This window comes from Mixophyes fleayi, chromosome 2, assembly GCF_038048845.1.
Source record: "Mixophyes fleayi isolate aMixFle1 chromosome 2, aMixFle1.hap1, whole genome shotgun sequence".
Taxonomy (NCBI): domain Eukaryota; kingdom Metazoa; phylum Chordata; class Amphibia; order Anura; family Limnodynastidae; genus Mixophyes; species Mixophyes fleayi.
In genome coordinates, this window is record NC_134403.1 from 77,582,631 (window position 1) to 77,605,795 (window position 23,165).

The window sequence follows — 23,165 nt, forward strand, 5'->3', positions numbered from 1 at the left end:
CAAATGTATTCTCATAAGGACATGCTGTTTTCTTAGCTGCCGAAGGTTGGAACTCTGTTCTAGCACCAGTTTAGCGAAGTGAAAGATTATTAAAGATAGCGACCTAGCAACTGGTTAAGCACCAATTTAGCTAATTAGGCTTCAAGGTCCGGAAGCAGCTACTCTCCACACTATCCCTGAGGAAGCCTGGCACAGTTCACAGGCGAAATACGTTGGAATTACTTTATTTTACTAACACTACCCTGTGCACATCTACACACTTCTATATTGGCTTAGATTCGAGCTGGATTATGAACTGAAACTGCAGCAATTCCTACACTACTTTTCTGTATTTTTGTGCTTTGGAGTCTACATCCACTTACTGTTTTCTCAGAGGAACAGGGGTCTCCTCTTTACCTCCGTTAGGCTGCATTTATTTTCTCTACACAGAGGGTGTGCTAATAAGACTTATCCACTTTCTTGCTACAACTGGTTCTTACATTCTTATTGGCTCTTTTGGGCTGTTGAGATCCAATTGGTTGTCAGATATTGTTTCAGTAGAGGTGCCATAGATCAGCTGTCGGTTCTAGTGGCAACCTGCAATAAGAGGCAAAATTTTGTTTGGTCTGTTTCATATAAAAGAATACAGACCATGAGAATAGTCATGGGGATCAAGAGAATTTTGCATTTGGTTTTAGCTGATATTCGTTCTGTGTACATGCAATATATGGTACATATAGTCTGTATGGTCACCATTTAGGCAAATTGTACAATCGAATTTTCCCCACTGCAAGCACTTTATATCATTGCTGACCTGTTGCCACAGTTCTTAATTGCACACAAAAGTCATAGAACGGTTTAGCTGTGGGGCACTGTTTGTTTACAATGTTTATTGTAAAGATGGAGAAAGAAATGTTATTTTTATAGCAGCAGTTCCATTTTAACAATAAGTTATATTACGGTGGAAAATGTTCAGTGTCTTTTTTTTTTGTAACTTCCAAATCTTGCACCTGCACATAGTGTTAGCACTTCTGCCTCACAGCGCTGGGGTCATGAGTTTGATTCCCGATCAGGGCCTTATCTGTGTGGAGTTTATATGTTCTCCCCGTGTTTGAGTCTGTTTCCTCCTACAGTCCAAAACCAAGCTAGTAAGTAAATTGGGAGCTATCAAAATTAACCTTGTCCTGTCTGTATGTTAGAGAATTTAGACTGTAATGGGGCGTGGACTCATGTAAATGACAAATATTCTCTATACACCGCTGCTAAATTAATGGTGCTATATAATTAAATGATGATGAGAGATTACATTTATTTTAAAGCCAATTTGACTGGAATACTTGTCCTGAAAATATTTGTGTGGTTAATCTGCCACCATGAGTTAGAGGACCACTAAGCCAACCATGCAAGTCAATCCAAAAAGCAATTCTATAGGATCACTGTGTACCCAATTGGAGACTGATTCTGTGTTTGGTGACTTATATTCAGATTAATCAGAAGTCTGCATTCTGGGTTTAACTTGTCTACGGAGCAATTCATCCTTGCTTTGTCCCAAAATGTCTTCTCCTGTCCGTCACATGTGATTATTTTTTTCACAACAGAACATTATAGGTGGGGACCTGGCTGCTTCTGGTTACAGTAGATTTAACAGTTAAAGCAAACTTGTGTATATCTTACAGATGCAAAAGCATCTTTATGTAGGAATCGCTGGTGATTTATTGCTATTTAATTTTGTTGGTAAAGTGGACATGTGACCAATGACATTTACAAATATTACCTGATTAAATCCATCATTAACCTTTTATTCTGCTGCAGATCAATGAATACTGAGAATATAATCGCTCACAATGCTACGCAGGTGGAGACCGTTCCGGCAGCACAGATTCTATATGCTTTTATTTTTCTCGCCTGACCTTTCACATAATGCACATGCAAAAACTTCAACTTTTCAAAGATTGCACTTTTTCCACTGCCATATAAGGAAATATTGGACTAGTAGTCCAGCACCAGTTTATTCTTCTGTTAAAGCAGGTTTAACCCCCTCAAACACTGTAAGGGCTGATAAGGTGGAAAAAAACTGAATTGTGGACAAAACAGACAGAGCAATTCCTCGAAAGTCTATTATCTTGTTAACATTGTAGAATACAATAGCTGGTGACTTTGCAATAGCTGTTTTTTGCTATCTCATTTACTTGCGAAACCTGCCTTTTTCAAATTGCTTAGTAGAGTAGTTGACATATGGCTTCTACTAATTGACATTTTATCACTGCAAAACACTGTTGCTTTTATCTCTTAAAAGGACATCGCGCAAACACTGAACAGTAGAAGGTAGTGACCAAATTGTTGTTACGTTATGTGAAAAGGTCATGGGCACACTGTTTTTTAAGTGGTATAACTGAATTATTGTGCCATCTTTTCATGTCCATAACTGATATAATGTCTGTGGACTGATGTCAGGATGTCATCAATGATCTCGCTCATTTCTCATGTCATCACTGTATCAGAATTGTCACCTACAGATTTTCACCCTCTGTACATGGCATATATTTTACTGCTTAGCATGGGCGACCAGGTGAAATAATTGAGTTAGGGAGAGTATAAAAAGACAGCAATTCACTGTGACACTTGTTTAACAGCTCTTGAGTCAATGCAGTTGTATTCTGGGTCTTCACAGGCGGAACCAGAGAATCCCGCCTACGTGTAGGCTGTTTAAGGCTTTTGTATCACAGTATAAGGATTTCTGCAAAAAAGTAGGAGTGATATGTGGAGCGATACATTTTAAACCAGAAAGTGTCGAACCATGGATCAAAGCAGCGGCCTTCAGGATTTTAGGCCAGATATATGGAGTGTCAAAGTCTATGGACTTTTAATTGGGATTATTATTATTTATTATCATTTATTTGTTATGCGCCACAATATTTCCGCAGCGCTGTACACAGTACAAACAGTAGACTATACAGGGTGAAACAGTACAGAACAATAAACAAAATTACCAATACTTCAGAAACTCCAGGCAGGCTAATACAATAAGCACGGAGCAGAACAACAGGTGAGGAGACGGGAGGGAAGAGGGCCCTGCTCATGTGAGCTTACATCCTAAGGAAGGGTGGACAGAAGAGGCACAAGGGGAGCCAGAAGAGGCAAGGGGGAGATAAGGGAGAGCGAGTGGAGGAGGTGAGGTGGTTAAGTAGATGGTTGGTAGGCTTTGTGGAAGAGGTGAGTTTTTAGTGCACATTTGAAGGAGCACAGAGTAGGTGAGAGACGAATGGAACTAGAGAGGTCATTCCAGAGAAGGGGGGCTGCACAGGAAAAGTCTTGGATTCTGGAGTGGGAAGAGCTGATAAGAGTGGAGGAGAGGCGGCGATCATTGGCTGAGCGCAGGGAGAGGGCAGGAGTGCCGGGCAGGGATTAGGCTACCAAGGTGAAATCTGCCTGTACAAATCAAAGTAAAAGGCTAAATTGAGACCCATTCTTTAGTGTGTCAAATATTGTCATAAAAGGTTATGTTCCCAGATCCCTCTCCCGCTGATTTTAAGTACTAGGACATTCATATGTGTTACACTGGGATCTGATCTGGTTTGGAACCAGTGTCGTTTGTTGTGTGGCAGTGAATATTCATCTTTTTTTTCACTTTCTCCAACATAAAGCCCCCCCTTGATGATGTCATGCATTGCATGTTACCCCATTGCATATCATGACCCACACTGCACTTACAACCTATGTGAACTTATATATTGCACTGATTTAATTACCATACTGTCATTTATGCTCAAGTAACTAATGCAACAATTACAACTAGACTTACATTCTGGTTGTACACTCACCAGTCACGCTCCTCTTGCTAATCCTCACCCCGGTACTCACATTTAATACGCTATTGCAACTACATATTTCAGCTTGCAAGGTCAGTCAGTGGACTTTGTGTGCTGGGACTTCTAGTTCGACAACATGAACCTAAACCTGGAATAGATGGAATCAATAGGTGCATTGACATGGTAACAGCAATAAAATATACTTTCTGCCCACAGCAATTGTGAGTGATGATGCCCCTATATGATGCATCCCATTGTTATATCACTGGTGATATTGCATCCTTTTATTTCTTTGGCGATAGCAATAATACCTAGTGCGATAGAGCTGAGGGGGTGATGATGCCTGTGTGTGCAATTGGCTTTACTCCCTGCTGCCACACTAATTAGGCCACTGCATAAAAGTTTTATAATAAAAATGCTTTTGCACACAAGAAGAAAAGAAAATCGCATTTCTTGTAGCAAAAATACATGCCCACTTTTGAAGATGACTTTTAAAAACCTCCAATCAAGTTGGTAAAAGTTCATGAAATCTCTAATTGTTTGTTTTTTGAATGTTTTTGCTAACTCCATTTTTGTGTATTTGGCTCAGTAACTATACAGTATAATACATATGTGTACCATAATTCTCAAATAGAACGATATTGCCAGTGGGAAATCTGCAGGACAGGAATTTCTCTATGGCATAGTATCCTGCCTTGTTTCGTATTCTCTCACTGTTACCGAAGCCAGGGAAAGTAAATTTAGATCCCTAATCTTCTTATCACATCTATTTCCACCATGATGCAGGTTATTATGTACATGACCTTCAGTTTCCAGTAAAATACGTATTCTGAGCCCTAGTACAAAACCTAAACCCGTCAACCCTTCTGCTTGTATGGTTTCAGATATATGTGTATTGTGATACAGGACAGGATATTATGTTTGTCATTTTATAATGCCACAAAGAGCATCATCAAATAGATTTCTCAGCCCCCACCAGCTCTCGGTCTTGGTCCCCCAGAGAATCTTCTTTATTGAATCAATGTTTACATCAAGATTTGAATAAACTGCAAGCTCTTGAGGACCGCACTCCTTTCCCAATATCTCTTGTTTCTGGTGCACTGGTCCTAGTTCAGCAGTAATACAGATGTAACCTGCTCAGGGCTTGTATAACAAATTAGATCTACTCTGTTAAACCTTATATATTATTAATGTAATGTATTGCTTTTGGAACAAGGCTTTGGAGGAGTGCGCTAATAAGATAACATCACCATGCAATTACAAAATGATTAGACACATGCTAGGTTACATTGATACAGTTAGACTAATCTGATGTCTTAGTAAATAACTACTAATACTGTAGGCACTTTAGAACCTTTAGAACTGATCAGCTTTAACACTGTGAGGCTCAGAAGAAGTAACTGGATAATATTTAGTTGAATGTGTAAGGTAGAATGTCAGGTTCTGTTTCTTGAAACCATGACGCCAGTGGTTGCTGGTCTTAAACAGGAAGCTGTAATGTAAAGGGTGGAAATATAAATACTGTATGATGCCTTGAACGTAAGTGCTGCAGTGGGATATGACACAGCAACTGCTTAGATGGAAAAAATATATGTGAAATCTATTTTTTTTTTTTTTTTCTCCTCCATTTTTTTCCCCAGGCTGATGGATGTTTGCGCCTCTGCCCGGACAGACCGGGAAACTAAAGTGACCCTGGTTTTTGAGCATGTGGATCAGGACCTGAAGACTTACTTGAATAAAGTCCCCTCTCCTGGTTTGCCTCTGGACACCATTAAGGTATTTGCAGTGTTAGGTCTTATTTTATCATTCCCTCACATAGTGGTTATAGTTGTATAAGTCTGCTCTAGGCCCATGGTGCTGAACCTGTTTGTGTATCCCGCACCCCCAAGTGTCCGGGTGCAGTTGTTCTTGGACCCCAAAAGAAGTGGTTCCTAATTGAATGTATTGTGTATCTGATCATGGGAATCCAAAACAGATTCTGTGATTCTACTAGGGCTCCTCAGTATTTTGGAAAATGTTATTCTGGAGCAATAAATCCTATAAAAGATTTAAAGTTATGATGCGGGAGAGTTGTTAAAGTGGTTGACGGTTGCTGGTGAGAGTCCTAAATTGTTCAGTATTGAAAGACAATTTGAAATGACCTGTTTAAATAACTAAAGGTAGTGAAAATATGAGAGATGGGAGTCCTAGCATGATGGTATCTCTTCTACATATGTCTGTGTGTGTGTGTATATACAACACACACACACACACACACACACACACACACACACTTGTGCAATACTAGCTTAGTACTTTTGCTATTATAACCAAGATGTTACCTATAGTGCACTCTGTAAATTAACTTCACATCCTCTAGTGAACTCCAGTCCAAGCTTGTGCTTGTATTTTGTTGCAAGCTAAATGTGAACTCGCTTCCTCTGTTAGAGGTGGCAGCCTTCCCAGGCACCTGCTGTGTTTCCAGATGTAGTAAATCTGGGGAAGAAGAGCTGGTGCCCATATAGTGAAGTATTGCTGAAAGAATTAGTGTCTAACCCACATATCCAGCGCACACGTACTAGATAAATCATAAATAAAGGCTTAGTGGGTCTCCCCTTTCAGGGTTCGATCAGTCTTCTTGTGTAGAAGAGAACAGATGTATAAAAACATATATTTTAGTGCTGTTTGAAATGTTTAGTAATGCACTTTAAAGGAAAATGTGCATTTATAATATAATACTGCTCATCTGTAGTTTATATAATGCTGAGTACATAGCCAGCCTTCCAGGGCTCTCCTTCTACTATTCCATCACCCTCTGTACCTCTTGGCCTGATTTCTTGAGCACAGACCAACTTCATGCAGGTCATTACCATCACTCTCACTCACTGTCCCGTAAATAATTCACCATGTTACCTGTATATTTGTTTCTTCAGTATGTTTGGTCTTTGTTTTTTGTTTTGTTTTTTATGTATCATGTGATGTTATAGATCATTGTGTTCTGTATGTCATGCACGGTGCTGTAGACCTTGTGTGCGCACCTTATGAATAAAAGATAATCATAAATAATAATGCACATATTAAAATAAAACAAAAAAACCTTTTTAATACAACCTGTGCAGCTTACCATTCATGTGGACTAATACCCAACACTAGAAAAAACACTGCTTAAAAAAACCCCAAAACAACCATATAATTAATATAAAAATCATTGAAAGCTGTTCTATAATATAAATGTTATAATAAATAAAATAAAGATTTTGCTCTTATGGGGCAATATTCTTGACATAGTTACTAACTAGAGGCTTCTTCCTCAATGTATGTATTTCTGATTTATTATTGACATAGTAACCTATAAAATAAAGAGTTCTACTTTGCTGCTGCAAAGCCAATTGTTGAACAAGCTACAGTAGACAGAGGCAGCAATAGAAGCAATAACATACCTTGTTTAACAATCTCCAAGGAACTCCACAAAGATGGGAGGGTGTCCTGTGATCTTACCAGACTTAAACCTTTTGGCCTGGATGATGAGCAGTATGTATTGTGCAAATCAAACATTGCGCACAAGCCTAATCCTTTATTACGCTTATGAAAAGTTGTTGTTTTTATTTTACATTTAAATATAATGTGACGTGTGCTAGAAAATACTGTGTTTTTTTTCCATTAATAAAAAAAAACCTGTTTCTTTTCATTAGACCTTGCCCAACAGCATTATTGTAATACTTGTAGAAAGGAAATCTGGAACAAGGAATTTGGCAGGATTTTCAATGATACTTTTGTATGTATTTATGAGCATGCCTTGTGTGTGTGTTTATAATGCTGCTTTTGTATGTATGTGTACATGCCTTGTGTGTGTTTATAATGCTGCTTTGTGTGTATTTGTGTACATGCTTGTGCCTAATGCATGCTTTGGATGATCTGCTTGGAATAAAAATTCCTTGGATTTGTTGACCTGGAAGCTCTGGAGTGTGTTTATTAAACATGAACACTGTCTTTCCCCTTGATTGAATTTTTAATAGAACAATGTGTGACTCATCAGCAGATAAAGCAGAGCAGCTGCAACTGAACAGTGTTTGTTTTACTGCTGAATTAATATACAGTAACATTTATTACATTAGAAAATTGGAATTGAAAATGACTATAAATACAATGTCTTGCAGGTGTTACATTCCCATGCATTTAGGGCTCTCTTAATACAAGTGTGTTTTTACATCTCCCACAGTTCTGCTCAGAGTAGACCTTATGTTCTCTACAGCCAGCTGTAAAAAATGAAGCACAGGCCACAGCAAACTAATTGTTATGCATTTTGTCAGTGGGCTTTTATTTATTTTTTTTCTAAATAAACATTGTGTTCCATCTAAGTAGACCATAGGTTTGCCTGTAGAGATGCCTTGGGATGTTATACATTCCCTGCAATGTTTTGTGTGTCCTGTTCATTATGCTATGGAAGGAACTTTAACAACACGCATGTGTAAAATGAGCCTTTAAACTATGGTTTTTATGAGCATTTTTAGAGCATGGGCTGAATGCTGTTAGCGCCCCTTAAAAAGGGTATCACTATGAGGACCGCCTCCAAATGCTGGGTGGACACGGGTTTGTTGCATTTGTGGTCCGAATAGCAATTCAAGTCTGCTTTCTTTGGACCTTATTTACAAAGAGCACTGTATACCTAGTTGTACCTAGATTTCCAGATACTTGCTTTGCAATGTAGTCTTGTCAATTCCATGTTGCAGAAATTGCTACTATTTACCATGTTCCCTTGGGTTGGAGGCTTCTCTTATGGGATCTCCTGCAATCAGTGGTAATGCAGACAGCCAATGTGGGGAGATAGTTGAGGATCTAAGAGTACAAAGTAACTGCACAGGGTGGGGTAGAGTGAGGTCCCTCCAAGTTCACTGGATCCTTGTAAAAATCGGTGTCAATGTATAGCAGTAAATAAAGAGAGAGAGTTTGTAAAGGACAAAAATACATTTTATGTTACAGATTTAATTTTGGGGGGAGGGTGTCACAATGGATCTAAAGGTGCCTGATGCATGTGCCATCAGATCTGGCATGTGTAGAAGCATAGGACCTAACAGTTTCTTCTGCGACAGTCATGACAGTGAATGGGCACACATTTTGGTATTTTTAATAACTGCCTGATTACATGGACTGTATAGCCTCTTACAATCCTAGAACATTTTTAGAAGACAAATCTAAACTTTTATTCTTGCCAGATCTGGAAATAAGGATTATTTCATATTTTTAGAGAAACTGGCTTTTATTAGAGCATGTATCTGCCACAGATTTTATAGTGTTTAAGCTTCTTATTATGGATGACCTAACGTTATCAGTCGCTAACATCTATCCTTCTACATTTTCTGCCTCTTTATTCCAGAGCACTGATTACTCAATAGTTCCAAAGGATAGAACAAGTTCACACATTTTCTGCTGGCTGGGTTCAATGTATAATTACAAATTTTCTTAATTTTCTTCTATGCCAGGACCTAATGAGGCAGTTCCTCTCTGGCCTTGAATTCCTTCATCTGAACTGCATTGTGCATCGTGACCTAAAGCCGGAAAATATCCTGGTGACTAGCTGTGGACAGGTCAAACTAGCAGATTTTGGCCTTGCACGAATTTACAGCTGCCAGATGGCTCTCACCCCTGTGGTAAGTATCCACTGTAAATGTATATGAGCGCAAACTTGGCATTTTATACAGGTGCAGGACAAAAGGAAACAAACGGCAAGGAATTTGGTGCTTTATTGGATAATAGCCTGTGCACTATGTAAAAAAAAAAAACCCCAAACAAAACAGAATTGTTATTGAATTACTGCTCCCAGAATCATCAAGCTGCTGTCAACAACAGCTGGTAGAGTACAGAGGATGCCAAATGCAACCTTAAATACTCCGACTGTTGCTGAACTTAAAATTTGATGGTATACAGTTAGCCTCTAATTTATGTTTAACTGCTTTCTATATTGGTTGTGAAGGAAAGATCCATATTGATACCAATGCCCATAACAGGGAGAGTTGGGAGCTGGCTTCTATATTCGTACTTCCCTAAACACACTGTCGAATCTAAATCCGATTGTTCACCTGTAAGTGTCAGTTTATCAGTTATGAGCTCATCAGCTGGAGAGAATTAAATGCACTGCATGGTTTGAGTGTACAATAAACTCTGCTTTATTAGTTACATGATTTTTGCTATGTAGATATGGACTTGTATTACAGAAAACTACGCCCCAAAAGGTTTTAACCACTCATGCTCCCTTTCACAGATGTTACTACATTCTCCCATTATCACACAAGAATACTCCCCAGGGGGGGTTGGCTTATCTCCTGTCTGAAATGTCAAAGGTTATAAGCATAGTCTTGAAAATAATGAATTACTCCTACAAACCAGCTGCATCTAATTTGTCTTTAAGCTATAACAGAACAAAATGGCTATAAGGCAACAAGATGATGTCAGCTTAGCAAAATCACATTTCTCAACACTGATGCATCTGCTGACAGTGCATGTTTAAATGTGTCCAGTCTCTGCAAGGTGATGTAGGCCTCTGTGCTTGCTATGGCTGCAGTTCCATTCTGCTCCCTGTATTTCTGAATTAGCCTCCTGTCTTATTAACATTGGTGCCAGCATTTTGTAAAAAAAAATTCCAGGAACACTTTTTACACTGCAAGAAAAAATAGTGTTTAATATACCCTGACCTCTTTGTGGTGGCTAGTATACAAAATCGACACCATTATGGTAAATAATATACAAAATAGAAAAGTGTACACAAAATATATGCCCTTCTGTTTAGCTAATATTCAAATTACTCCCTTGTGTCGTTGACACTTAATTATGGTGTCCCTTTTCTGGTGGCTAGTAGTGAGGTTCACTCTTCGTCAAAATAGATCTATTTCATGTTGTCCCCGTTCTGGTGGCTAGTATATAAACTAGGTATGGTTCCTGTGGCCGGTATACAGTGTGTTCTCCTTCTGTTGGCTAATTTATAATTCAGACTCCTTTTTAGGGTCTAGTATCAAGTGAGGTCACCTGTTTTAATGGCAGATGTAAGCTCCATTGAAGAGACATATGTATTATCTACTTATCTTTGCCAATTTGTGCTGATTCAGTCCATTGGAAACCAGAGCTGCTCTTAGACTGAGCTATATTTTGTAGGTGATGTAGTTACCTGTCCTGCCGTGAACTTTGACTGTCCGTGTTCAATGCAGTAGAAAACCAGGTAACCCTGTGATTTTGTGGAAACTGAGGCCGAGATCCTTTTTATTTCCTGTCCAGTAAAATCCTTCTTCAGCAGACGAAGGGTAAAGACCCGTGTCTGATATAAAGCATGTTTTGAGTTAACATAACCATTGTATCGGTGTTGCATCCATAATCTTGGAGCAACTAAAGGCTTATACTTTCTTCAGGGGGGTCCTTTTGATTTTGCGACCAGCGATGTTTGTAAGCATGCTGGTCCCACGTACCATGTCCTGATACTTCTAGAAGAAATGTATAGGACTGAGCAGTGACTGCCTGGGGTTATTTGCCACTTAAGTACGCTTCATAAATCTTGAAATGCATTTTGCTTGGGGAGATCATGTGCACCTTCTGCTGTCCCCTAGAGAAACATGGGCATTCTTTATTCTGTGTGTGTCTATATTTCTGCTAGGGGCAAGGAGCATGTGTTGTGGGGCACAAGCCTGCCAGATTAAAAGTATGTTATTTAATTACAGGAAGCGTACATTTATTTATTTTTGTACATAGATAGGATGTGGTGGAGGTTAGAAGGTGGTCCTAGATAAGTGGCCTGTTATGTGCTCTGATAAGCACAGTGACCAGTGACAGGAGCCTTTGGATTCCCCGTGTATGTGTAGCCTTTGTGCAGTACATTCAGGCTGAATTTTTCATGCTTGTGCTGGGGATTTTCACTACCAAAATTCTCATGAGTCACAGAAGCTTTCTAAATTACTTTTGGCAGGCTTTCATCCACCCACTGGGTTTTGTGTATTTGTCAACCCACACTTTTTTTTTTTTTTCTGTTGTGACTACAGTTTGTGGAGTTTTCTATGACTAACTTTTAATGCTTTGAGGTTTGTATTGGTCTGTTTTAAAAGCTGTAGTTTAGCATTCTTTGTATGAGTATACACATAGTTTATTAAGTTAGACAGTGCTATCAAACTTGGAGGGTGTTTTTTATTTGGACCTCTGTGGTAGAGGGCAAGATTAATACTAAAAGGTCAGACAATATGAAAATACGCCAATTCTGGGCACACCACACAGAATATCGCCACTCTGGGTGCACACCATGCAAAGCAACCCTGCCACACCACAAAAACACACCCATACAGGACACTTGTGGTAATATAGACTGTACTTGGATGGAGACATATTTCATATAACTGTATGGTGGAGCGAGCCCCTCTCACCCCTTCCCCAAAACCAATTGTATATTGGACAGAGCAGGCCACAACCACCACACCCTGTCTTTCAGGACCTTTCCTAAGTATAATTTAATATTTCTGAGTGCTGTCTGATCTTTCCTCATGAGATCTCAGGATCTTTCTCTTCTCCTCATGCAACTTTCTGTTACTTGTTTCACTACTGAGCCAACTGACAGGATTTATTTTAAATCTCTTCTTTATTACCGCCACAACCCTGTGATAAAATCTTCGTTTAATTTTATCCTCCGCTCCTCCACCATTAGTGACCTCTCCGTTCCTTTTCCCTTGTCTGTGCTATTTTCAGTTAGTCCCATTGTTTTCTTCAGTTTTTTTTTTTCTTTACTTCCTTTCGCAAGTTCTTACCAAGTCCTCCAGCAGCAGCTCAGTGCAAACCAGTTATTGTAGTTCCTTAGTTACTGGTTGACTTCAGTTCCCTAATGCACATGTGCAACCATCCGCACCTGTCGGCGCTACAAAATATATATTATACTCGCGTTAAATCTATTTCTCCGAGTCCATCTGGGGGTCCCTGCTTCCCATGGGGACGTACTGAAGCAACCCCCTAAGGTAGGGACCGCTCTGACAGTCCGGTCCGCAACACTGTGCGGCCGAAACTGGCGTCCGGGGAGTAATGCATAAGGAGTCATGTGCCGTGTTGTTTGTGCAACCTCTGCACACTATTGTTTCGTTCTATATCCTGCTTGCTGTACCAGGCCAGCTGTTGACGTTCAGTCTTCACTGACAGATGTCTTGATAATGCAAGCATTGTGATGTTATGCTGCGGTCATGCTGGCTATGTAATGCTTAGAGGTAGTAGCCAAGCAATTAGAAGTGGCCATGCCCAGGGTCCCTATACGTACTGGAGATGGCAGCTATGTTGCATAGAGGGTAATCTGAGGCTACATAATGGACAGAAGTGATGTAACCACTTCCTAAACCCACCTCACAGCCCTCTAGCCTCCTCTTACTCTGCCGTCTTCCACTAAAGGCAGACACACTACGCATGGTGATATATCATGTCAGGTTATTAACTTTGCTGCATTGATGCTAATGTAAAATCCATACATATCATGGTCTTGTAATGCTTTATCAACATACTATAGAAAACAAAAATTCTTTTGATACAGTTTACCATGATCCTTATCAAGCTGATGAATTACATCTTTATAGTCCTGTGCAAGCAAACATCTGACTGGGTGCTATGGATTACAGACCATTTATTCTGCTAACTGTGTAATTTACATTGAGCCAGACAATAATGTGATCTATAAATAAAGTTCTCGCATTTCAAAGAACGGGATTACTGTAAAGACTTTAATTTCTACAAAATGCAGCATGTGATGAGCGTCTCTTTTAAGTTTATTTCCCAGCAGTGGGAGTGCCATTGTCTTCAGAGAAAAGTCTCCTTTCATATATTTCCAGAAAAAGGAAGTTTCTCTTAGATAGGTCCTGGCCAGTGTTGTTACAGTCAGATTAAACAGGCATTCGTGCTCATGGAGTATGCAGTGACATCTCTTTCAGACAATTGTTCATAGATCACTTTTATTTAATTTCAATTTTTTTTAAACATAACAGTAAAGGCTCCTTTTGAATAAGTGTGCAATGTATTAGGACCTACCTCAGAGTGCTGGGGTGACACTGCAGATTAAAGATTTAGGGCCTGATTCATTAAGGATCTTGGCTTAAGAAGTTTCTTATTTCAGTCTCCTGGACAAAACCATGTTACAATGCAAGGGGTGCAAATTAGTTTTCTGTTTTGCACATAAGTTAAATACTGACTTTTTTCATGTAGCACACAAATACTTGATAGCTTATTTGTACACTGAAATTTAAAGTATTTGATATTTGTGTGCTACATGAAAAAACAGTCAGTATTTAACTTATGTGCAAAACAGAAAACTAATTTGCACCCCTTGCATTGTAACATGGTTTTGTCCAGGAGACTTAAATAAGAAACTTCTTAATTTAAGATCCTTGATGAATCAGGCCCTTAGTTTGTGAATACTAGTCAGCAAGTTGTTTCCACGTTTCTATGATTTCATCATACTCAAGATTAAAGTGTTTTTACTTTTTAGTGATGGCCCATCACACACTGGGCACTTTGACTATGTGTCTGGCCATTTATTACATATCAAAGCTGACTGGTGCTACCTGTTTTACTGAGGGAAATATTAGGCCTAAAAAACTGCTGTCTAGAATATAGAGGTGTTGGGGCAGTGCAGATGGACAACGCAGTGTGATTCGATTGCTAGTTAGATTGGTTTCCTTGTAAACCGATCCTCTGTACAGATTAGTATTTTCACCTACAGGAGCCAGTGATGTCATAGCAAGTAAATGTTATTTTAGCTTTTTATATTTGGAACTTTTTACCTCCTGTCCAATGTCCATGGGCTTCATCTGTTTGTTGTGGTGGGAGGGGATGGAAATGTTTTAAAACTCTTCAGTCTGTTAAATACTGGGCAATACATGTTTGCTCCTTTTTTTTTTTTTCTTCAGTGTATTTAACTCATACTTGTCAACTCTCCCAGAATGTTCGGGAGACTCCCGAAATTCGGGTAGGACTCCCGGGAGAGCAGGCAAATATCCGTAAGCGGCATCCTGCTTTCAAAATGACGTGATTTTGCTGTGAATTGCGTCATTTTGGCCCCGCCCCAGTGACAAAAAAGGCATTTTGTCGCGGGGCGGGGCCAAAATGACGTGATTCACCGAGCCCGCCCCTCCCGCCCTCCAACCATGCCCCTCTGCCTGGGATTTCCCTGAAAGAATTTTAAAAAGGTTGGCAAATATGATTTAACTTTTCTCAAGTGAAATTTTTTTACTTTAGGGAGTTAGGCTGTTATTTTAAGAATGATTGATATTTAGTATATATATTTTATATAAGCTATATTTTAGTTTATACTGTTTCAGCCGTTGAAAATTAAAAGGGTCCGTGCCCAGTTGGTGTGTTTTTAAAGATAGGGTTTAGAAAATCTTTACATTCTGGGAAATATATAAGAGATAAGTAAAAGAAAAAAAAATAATCAAGCACTAATTAATAACCTTAAATGCTACTATAACTGGTAGGATTCATCAACAAAGAAATGGCTCAAATAAAATAATAGGAATATTTATTAAAACATATCTGCTATAGCATAATCCTTAATGTAATAAACATTTTCAGGAGTGGCAATAGAGCTAAAGAAGAGTATTTCACATATTAGTGTTGGCTGCTACAAGTAATCTTACAAATGGTTAATCTCTCATTCTGTACAGTGCAGAGAATGAAAAGAACAGGCAAATAAGTATATGTAGCCTCTGAACTGTTATAGTTGCAAACAAGTGGTTTCCCAATGTTCTCAAAATGAACCAGAGTAACACTAAAACAAATCATCGGAACATCGGCTGCTAGTACATTATTATGCCTCTGTGCTGCAGGACCTGCAGACATGACAATTGGTGCTGAATGTCTACTTAATAGTACTTTGTAATGGAGCGAGTGCAGCATGCCTATGATATAGTTTTATTCCTTGGAGTAATGGTATAGCAGTATAATCTTGAAATAGCTTAATTTTCACTGAGCAGCATGCTGTCCGATACAGCAAACCAGCTGAATGTCCTCTTTTAGGGTTGACAGCTACCCGTGGAGGAGCCAATATGGATGAAGTCAGAAGTTTTGGTGGAGTGCCTGGTTATTCTCTGATCAGTGTTTCATCCATTGCCTTTTTTCATAAATGTTAATTTTATTTAAATGGTATAAGGTTTTGCTTTGCCAATATATACAACAATAGAAGCACCGCTTAATGCACGTTTTGTCAAGCTGGAACCACACTCACCAAGTCACAAGGATACAACTGTAAACTAATAATATATGCAACTGTTCAATAAAGTTATTTTTAGTGCAGCCTGGTCCATTTAGCATTTAGATGTACATTCTAGTTGACATTACATTTTTTCCCTTAAGTATAAAATTAGATTTTTCTTGCTCTCTTTTCACATAACTCAAATAATTGCTAGTGCTGTGTGCGAGATTTGTGGTGAATAAATTGCTCTAAAGCTGTCTTGCTCAGGTTCATTGTTACATATATGCATATATTTGAATTCTTTGTGCAGGTGGTGACTTTGTGGTATCGAGCCCCTGAAGTGTTACTACAGTCTACATATGCCACACCAGTGGACATTTGGAGTGTAGGATGCATCTTTGCAGAGATGTTCAGGCGGAAGTGAGTACACTGACTGTTTCCCTAGTATTTCACTGCTCAGAGGTTTTTCAGCTGTTGGGTACATGACATTTTATTAAAATGTATTACTCATCTGCAAACTGCTGATGCAGAACAGAATCACGTCTTGCAAAAGCACATTTAGTCTGTTTCACTGGGAATAACATGAATGTATTATTTTAGTCTGTGCAAGATAGATATATAATGTTCTAGGTGGGGGGGGGGGTGTGATTTTATTTTTGTTATACTGGGGGTGGTAGAAAAAAAATAGATATATCTATATTGAGATATATAGATAGATATATAATCTATCCCAACATCATCACTGTTTATTATTTATACAGATAGTGGCAGCAAATTTTTTAAATCTTTATTAGTCCAACACTAAAATTATTCCGCTAGCTCTGAGTCCCAGGATACCATATGTGGACATTGTACATGGTCTGGTGCCTTTTCTTTCTAAGTTTGGGACAGCATGGCATTTATGTAGTGTCACTTGTGCAAAATGCTTCTGTGTTTATGGAGAATGTGACCTATGTTTTTGTTTAGTTATAGTGGTTTTGGGCACATTGGGGAGGAGAAACTGAATCAAATATGCCCCAGGGAAAGTGCTGAAAGCCTGGCTTAGTGCTAGTGGGAGAGCACACCTTCCCATGTTTATATATTTTAGACATGCTTGCCAAATCTCCCGGAATGTTCGATGTTCGGGAGACTCCCGAAATCCGGTTAGGTCTCCCGGGAGAGCTGACAATTCTCCTGCGTCTGCCCACTTCCTAGTAAAATGGGCAGATTTCAAGTCTACATGATGCGATTCTCCGGGAGTCGCATCGTTTTGGCCCGCCCTCAGTGGCAAAATGACGAGCTTGCGTCATTACGTCACAGGGGACGGGGCCCAAAACAATGCGATTCACAGAGTCCCGTCCCCTCACGCCCACCTCCACACCAGGCTCCCGAAGGCCAATCTTAAGGTTGCCAACTATGATTTTCGGTGAATGGGAGTTTGTTAATTTTACTAGGTTTAATTTCTCAGTGTTATTAGTCTCTTACCAGCAACTTTCACTTTGATTTTTCTTGAGGTTATCTGGATTTCACTTATGACCTAATTGCTGGACTTATCGAGTCTTGACACGGCCACCAAGCTCACCATTCACCTTCAGCAGTCAATGGATCCTTCCCCAGAGATAGGACCACTTTGTGCTCTATACGCTTCCTGTTCTGTATGCATACATGATGGCAATGCAGTATGTGATTGGTGCTGGAAGCTGCTGCATCCTCACCGCTACACTCAGCTGAGGGCAGTCACAGCCTGAAATATGGGGGACAGATAAATCCTTACAGCCAGGTGTTCTAGAATACCAGAACACGCACGTCTGTACAGACTGGAGACCTGCATCAAGTCATGTACAAGGCAGTGCAATTTCATTGGGTTTTTAGTGATTTAAGGAGTACTTGGAAATAATGTGTATGTGGCGCTACACATCTTAAGTGCAGTGGTATGTAATAAACGCCTTATCAAAGGGGCTTCTCCACAGCATATAATAGCACATTAATGGAAATACAAAGACTGTCTTTTTACCCATTCTGTTACCACTTGCCTTGTTCATATGCCAATAAGAAGTATTCACTGTTATTTTTTGTGTTCGATTTTTATTTTTCTAGACCTCTCTTTTGTGGTAATTCGGAAGCTGACCAGCTCTGCAAGATTTTTGAGTAAGTTGTGTTTTTGCAACACCTGGAATATAGAATGTTTTATGTGCTAGATAATCAAGTGAATGTGGCATGAGAAAACTTCAGACACCCTTCCACCTGGTTACTACTATTTTATTGAACAAAATAATTGCTAGAAAGGCAAAAAATTGTGGTTTGACCCTTCAGTTAGATAAGTCACTGAAGAGATCATTTTGCATACTACACCCTCTAAGTTCATTTTAATTCAGCTATCTGTTACACTCCTCTAAAGTGTATATAATAAACTAAGTAAGCTAGGTAGGTGATTGCATGTATAAAATAGTCCCTGAGTCTTTAGCATTTAACTATTAAGAAAAAATGTCCACAAAGGTGGTATAGTCATTAAGTAATACAAAATATTGAGAGCTGTTTAATTCAAGGCAAGATGCCAATGTTCATAAAAGTGGGCAGTGTCTGGGCCAAGAAGCAAGCAACAATGTTGCCAAAGTGTTCATCAGAGTGGGCATGCTGATAAGAGACATCCATAATATCTGCATTTAGCATGGCAGCTGGGGGTGACGGGAGCAGGGCTGGTAACTACAATTGGCAATGAGTGTGTGTGACACTGGATAATTGACACCTTAAACAGAAGTGATCATTTCTTATATCATCATCATCACCATTTATTTATATAGCGCCACTAATTCCTCAGCGCTGTACAGAGAACTCATTCACATCAGTGCCTGCCCCATTGAAGCTTACAGTCTAAATTTCCTAACATACACACACTGACAGAGACAGACTAGGGTAAATTTTGATAGCAGTCAATTAACCTACTAGTATATTTTTGGAGTGTGGGAGGAAACCGGAGCACCCGGAGGAAACCCACGCAAACACGGGGAGAACATACAAGCTCCTCACAGATAAGGCCATGGTTAGGAATTGAACTCATGACCCCAGTGCTGTGAGGCAGAAGTGCTAACCACTAAGCCAACCATTATATGACAGTGTCTTTCCTTGTTGTGTCCCTTTTTCTGCAGTATGATAGGACTCCCATCTGAGGATGAGTGGCCAGAGGACGTAACACTGCCACGTTCAGCCTTTTCACCAAGGAGTCAGCAGCCAGTGGAGAAGTCTGTCCCTGAAATTGATGCCGCTGGCGCTCAGCTTCTGCTGGTAAGCACTGGTGTCCAACATGTATATGGTGTGTTAGAGAAGGTAGATAAATATACATAATCTAAAAGCCCAATCCTCATAATCCTTGCTTGGATTGACTGGGGCGACTATCTCGTAATATATCTACTATAACGGGCAGATTTTCGATTTGGTTCAGTTCCAGTGCTGATGACATTGGAAGGACAGATAGAAACGTATTCTTATGAAAATAAATGTACACTTCAAGTCCAATTTTCTAAATATCAATATTTGTTAAGTAATTAACAGATATCTACCCGTTTAATAATGTTACTAGATCGTTTGGGTGATTTCAAACTGTAGCTTTCCGCAAAACGACCTGCCAACCACCCACAAGCCTAATGTGCCAGCGCGGTGGCTACTTACGCCTGTACTGAACTTTAAAAATGTCCATGAACGCACAAGGTTTGTAGAAGACCGCTATCCCTAATGAAGGACAGATTAGAGAGCCACGGAGCCTAAAATAGCGGATAACCATAGGGCTATAGCTTGTAGGCAGTTAGAAATAATGCACATAAAATACCAAATACTACACTGCACAGCACCTAAATAAAATCATATTTGTATCATATCTAGTACATCATTAAGCTGGAATAAAATCTTTTTTTTTTGGGGGGGGGGGGGGTCCATTTTATGGAGTTGTTTGTTTTTTTGTTTTTTTAATCTGGAAAAAGATGACTTGTGTTAAGGTTTAACCAATTTACTCTACCATGTTTTCATACAGTACTTGTTCAAATCACGTAGGGTAAAAAATAGAACTGTTTATGGAAAAGCAAATATTGACAAGGTCTCCTTTCTTTCTAGGAAATGTTAACATTTAACCCTCTGAGACGCATATCTGCATCACAGGCTCTGCATCACGACTTCTTGTCCGATGATCCCGAGGCCTGCTCCAACCCCGCACCCTTCCCACATACACGAGCCACAGCAGATGAAGTGATCTAAATGTATTTGTTAGAAACAGATGCATCGTGTGGATACTGAACACAATCTACTTTATTTGTTCTAGACCATCAGGAATTTACCATTAGTGGAGAGGAAATCAGGAAGGACGTTTTGAGGATACAATCTTAATTTGTATCTTATTGGACCGAGATTGAATTCTCAAGTTACAGAAAATTCATCTTCGTGACTTTAGCTAAATAAAAGACACTGCCATTATTCACCACTGCCTTAATGGATGAAAGGGATATCTGCGTATGTGCCTTTCATCACAACTTTAGATCATTCTTACCCGCCAAGACACTACACCAGTAACTTCAGACTACAATGTCATCCTGACCTAAGCTAGCTCCATTATTTTTTTTATTATTTGTCTGGAGACCTTACAATTTCAAAAAAACAAAACAAGAAGTGCAATACATCTGCCAATGAAATATTTGTGCACACATGAAAGTTGGGTTGTTATCCTGATATATTTCTTTTTTTAATCACTATTTTTTACTTTCGGCCTCATGAACCCGATCTACAACAGTTGTGGATGCAGAACTGGTGACAGTAAGGAAGACTACATGGAAGTCGGAAAATGTTAGAAACAGTCTGGACTGTTTTTCTGTTTAGAGGACATGCTTGTTTTCATATGCTGTTTTATCAAATATATGACATTTATTGTTCTGATCATCCTTTTATACATTTACTCATTTGTCCTTCACGCACAGATAAAGGACTTTGGTTGTAAAACAATGTCAATGATCCAATTGTCAGATGGGCATTGGATTAGCATTATCAGATAACTGAATGCGCTCATTTATGTCAGAGCTTTTTAATTGTATTGTTACTCTTTTTAGAAACAGATTGTTATATTTACACTCTTGTATTACGGAATAGCTTCTTAGTATTTATTCCAGGCTCCTTTTCAGCTTTTTTTAAACTTTGATATAAAGGCTGTACACATTTATTTTCTTGCGATGCCAACCTTATGTATTATCAAATTATATTCTCCAAACATTTTCTACACATACCTGATTTAATACATTCCCACTGACGTGATAGAAACTATTTCAGAAAAAAGTTGTTTGTTTTTTTTTAAACAGTTGGAAACACTGCAATGCAAAACTGACGCACAAATAGCTTATTGTTACTTCTTTTACAAAATGTATGTTTTTGTTTTTTCTTATGAATAGTTTGAATTTATCTGGCTAGTAAAACACCAAGGCAATGTTATTCTGTTTTAACCAGGTTAGTTTTAAAACACCTGAATAACAGAACTGTTGCAGTTTTGCGTTTCACTTGGTTTCCATTTGTAAATGAGACATAGGACATGAAAAGCAGAGTATCTTCTATTGTAAAGGCAGTCATTTTGTTAACTGAACCATATTCATGAGAATGTGACCTATCAATTCAAAAGGGGGCACTAGCTCTAGCTACAGAATGGCTTCCTGCACTGCTTATTGCTAATAGGCACACTTTTTAGATTTCTGCGATGGAAATCTTTGTAGTATTTTCCTATTTTTTTTCTCTTTCTTAAATTGGACACTCAAATGAAATGTCACAAATTATTAATTTTTAAGTCCAACACCAAATGAAATGTTTGTTTCACATTGTATTATATAAAGAAATACTAATATAATTTGTTGTTTTGGGAACATCCAATAAATGAAAGGGTTTTAGAATACAAGTAGTTTTGAAACATTTATTCAAGTGAGACTAAACCTGTTAAATGTTGATCTGTTACTGACCATGGTGAATTTTACTGTTAGACCTTTCTTAGATGTGAGCGAATCAGAAGTTTTTTTGTTTTTTTTGTCGAATCTTAAATCTACTGCTTCTCAAGGCACAGAGTGGGATAAAAAGTGTATAAATTTATAGCACTTTATGCTAAAGCCATAACTATTAACATTCTCAATTGATGACCAAAAACACGCAGTCTACCTGGGAAAGGGATGTGGCCTTGTCCTTTCATAGGGAATTCTAATTTGTCCCAGTTTTTCAGTGAGAAATTTTTACATCTTTTGTGAAACTGACCTGTTGTTTTGCTGGTTTACTTTAAAAGTCTGTCCTGTGTTTCAGGCATCAAAATAGATTTCATGAAATTGGGCCTCGGAAAAACTCCTCCAATCTATGTAAAACTACAATCAAGGGTCATGTTTAGGTATCGCTCTATTAAGAGTCACTTATGGCTAAATAAATAACACTTAAAACTAAGTGTGACAATATTTACCTTATGTCAAATGTTATATTGCAAAAAGAAAACTGAAGAATGAGGATGAAGTTTGAGCGCGAGGGATCAACAAGGATGGGGTAAATATATTGCTTCTACATCTTCTATAAAATAAGTAATATTCACACATCCTACAATAAAAACCACTGATCCTGATCATCACCTTAAGCATAACGAACAAGAGAAATGCTCCCTAGCAGTTGTCTTAAAAATAAATACTGAAAAAAGAAGGTTTTTGCTCACCGTAAAATCAATTTCTTTTACTCCATTTGGGGACACTGTGAGACATTGGGGTATAATGGTGGGTGTGGAGTTTAGGCACTTATCAACTTCTTTGATCTTATCTCTCCTCCCCTACTATGCCCCCTCCTCTCCCGTGGATACCTCAGTTTTGACTAACCAAGTGTATGAGAAAGGGGCGCCCTGAAGGGCAAAGAACAGAGGCATACAAATTCACATAACAGACTATTTACAGAGCAAGGGAGGGTGCGCAGTGTTCCCCAATGGAGTAAGAGAAATTGATTTTACGGTGAGTAAAAATCTTCTTTAATCTTTCCTGCCATTGGGGGACATACCAAAGCTGCCCCTAAGGGAGGGAATGCTCTGAAATGGCTGCGCGTAGTACTCTACACCCAAAGCTTGCATCTGAGAATGCGAAGCCCTGTAACCTCTAAAACTTAGCGAGTGTATGGACAGATGACCATGTGGCTGCTTTGCATAGCTGCTCCGCCGAAGCACATGAAGCGCCAACCGCCCTGGTAGAGTGAGC

General features: G+C 39.0%; 1 protein-coding gene across 1 annotated transcript in view; it reads left to right on the forward strand.

Moving 5' to 3' along the window:
* Nucleotides 1-21,805, forward strand: part of CDK4 (cyclin dependent kinase 4) — a 31,629-nt gene extending 9,824 nt beyond the window's left edge. Inside the window, exons 3-8 of the mRNA XM_075199334.1 lie at nt 5,429-5,564; nt 9,248-9,415; nt 16,268-16,377; nt 18,034-18,084; nt 19,083-19,218; nt 20,041-21,805. Coding sequence (XP_075055435.1) covers nt 5,429-5,564; nt 9,248-9,415; nt 16,268-16,377; nt 18,034-18,084; nt 19,083-19,218; nt 20,041-20,181 — 742 coding nt within the window. The 3' untranslated portion in view covers nt 20,182-21,805. The remainder of the gene's footprint in view (nt 1-5,428; nt 5,565-9,247; nt 9,416-16,267; nt 16,378-18,033; nt 18,085-19,082; nt 19,219-20,040) is intronic.
* Nucleotides 21,806-23,165: the final 1,360 nt, after the last annotated feature.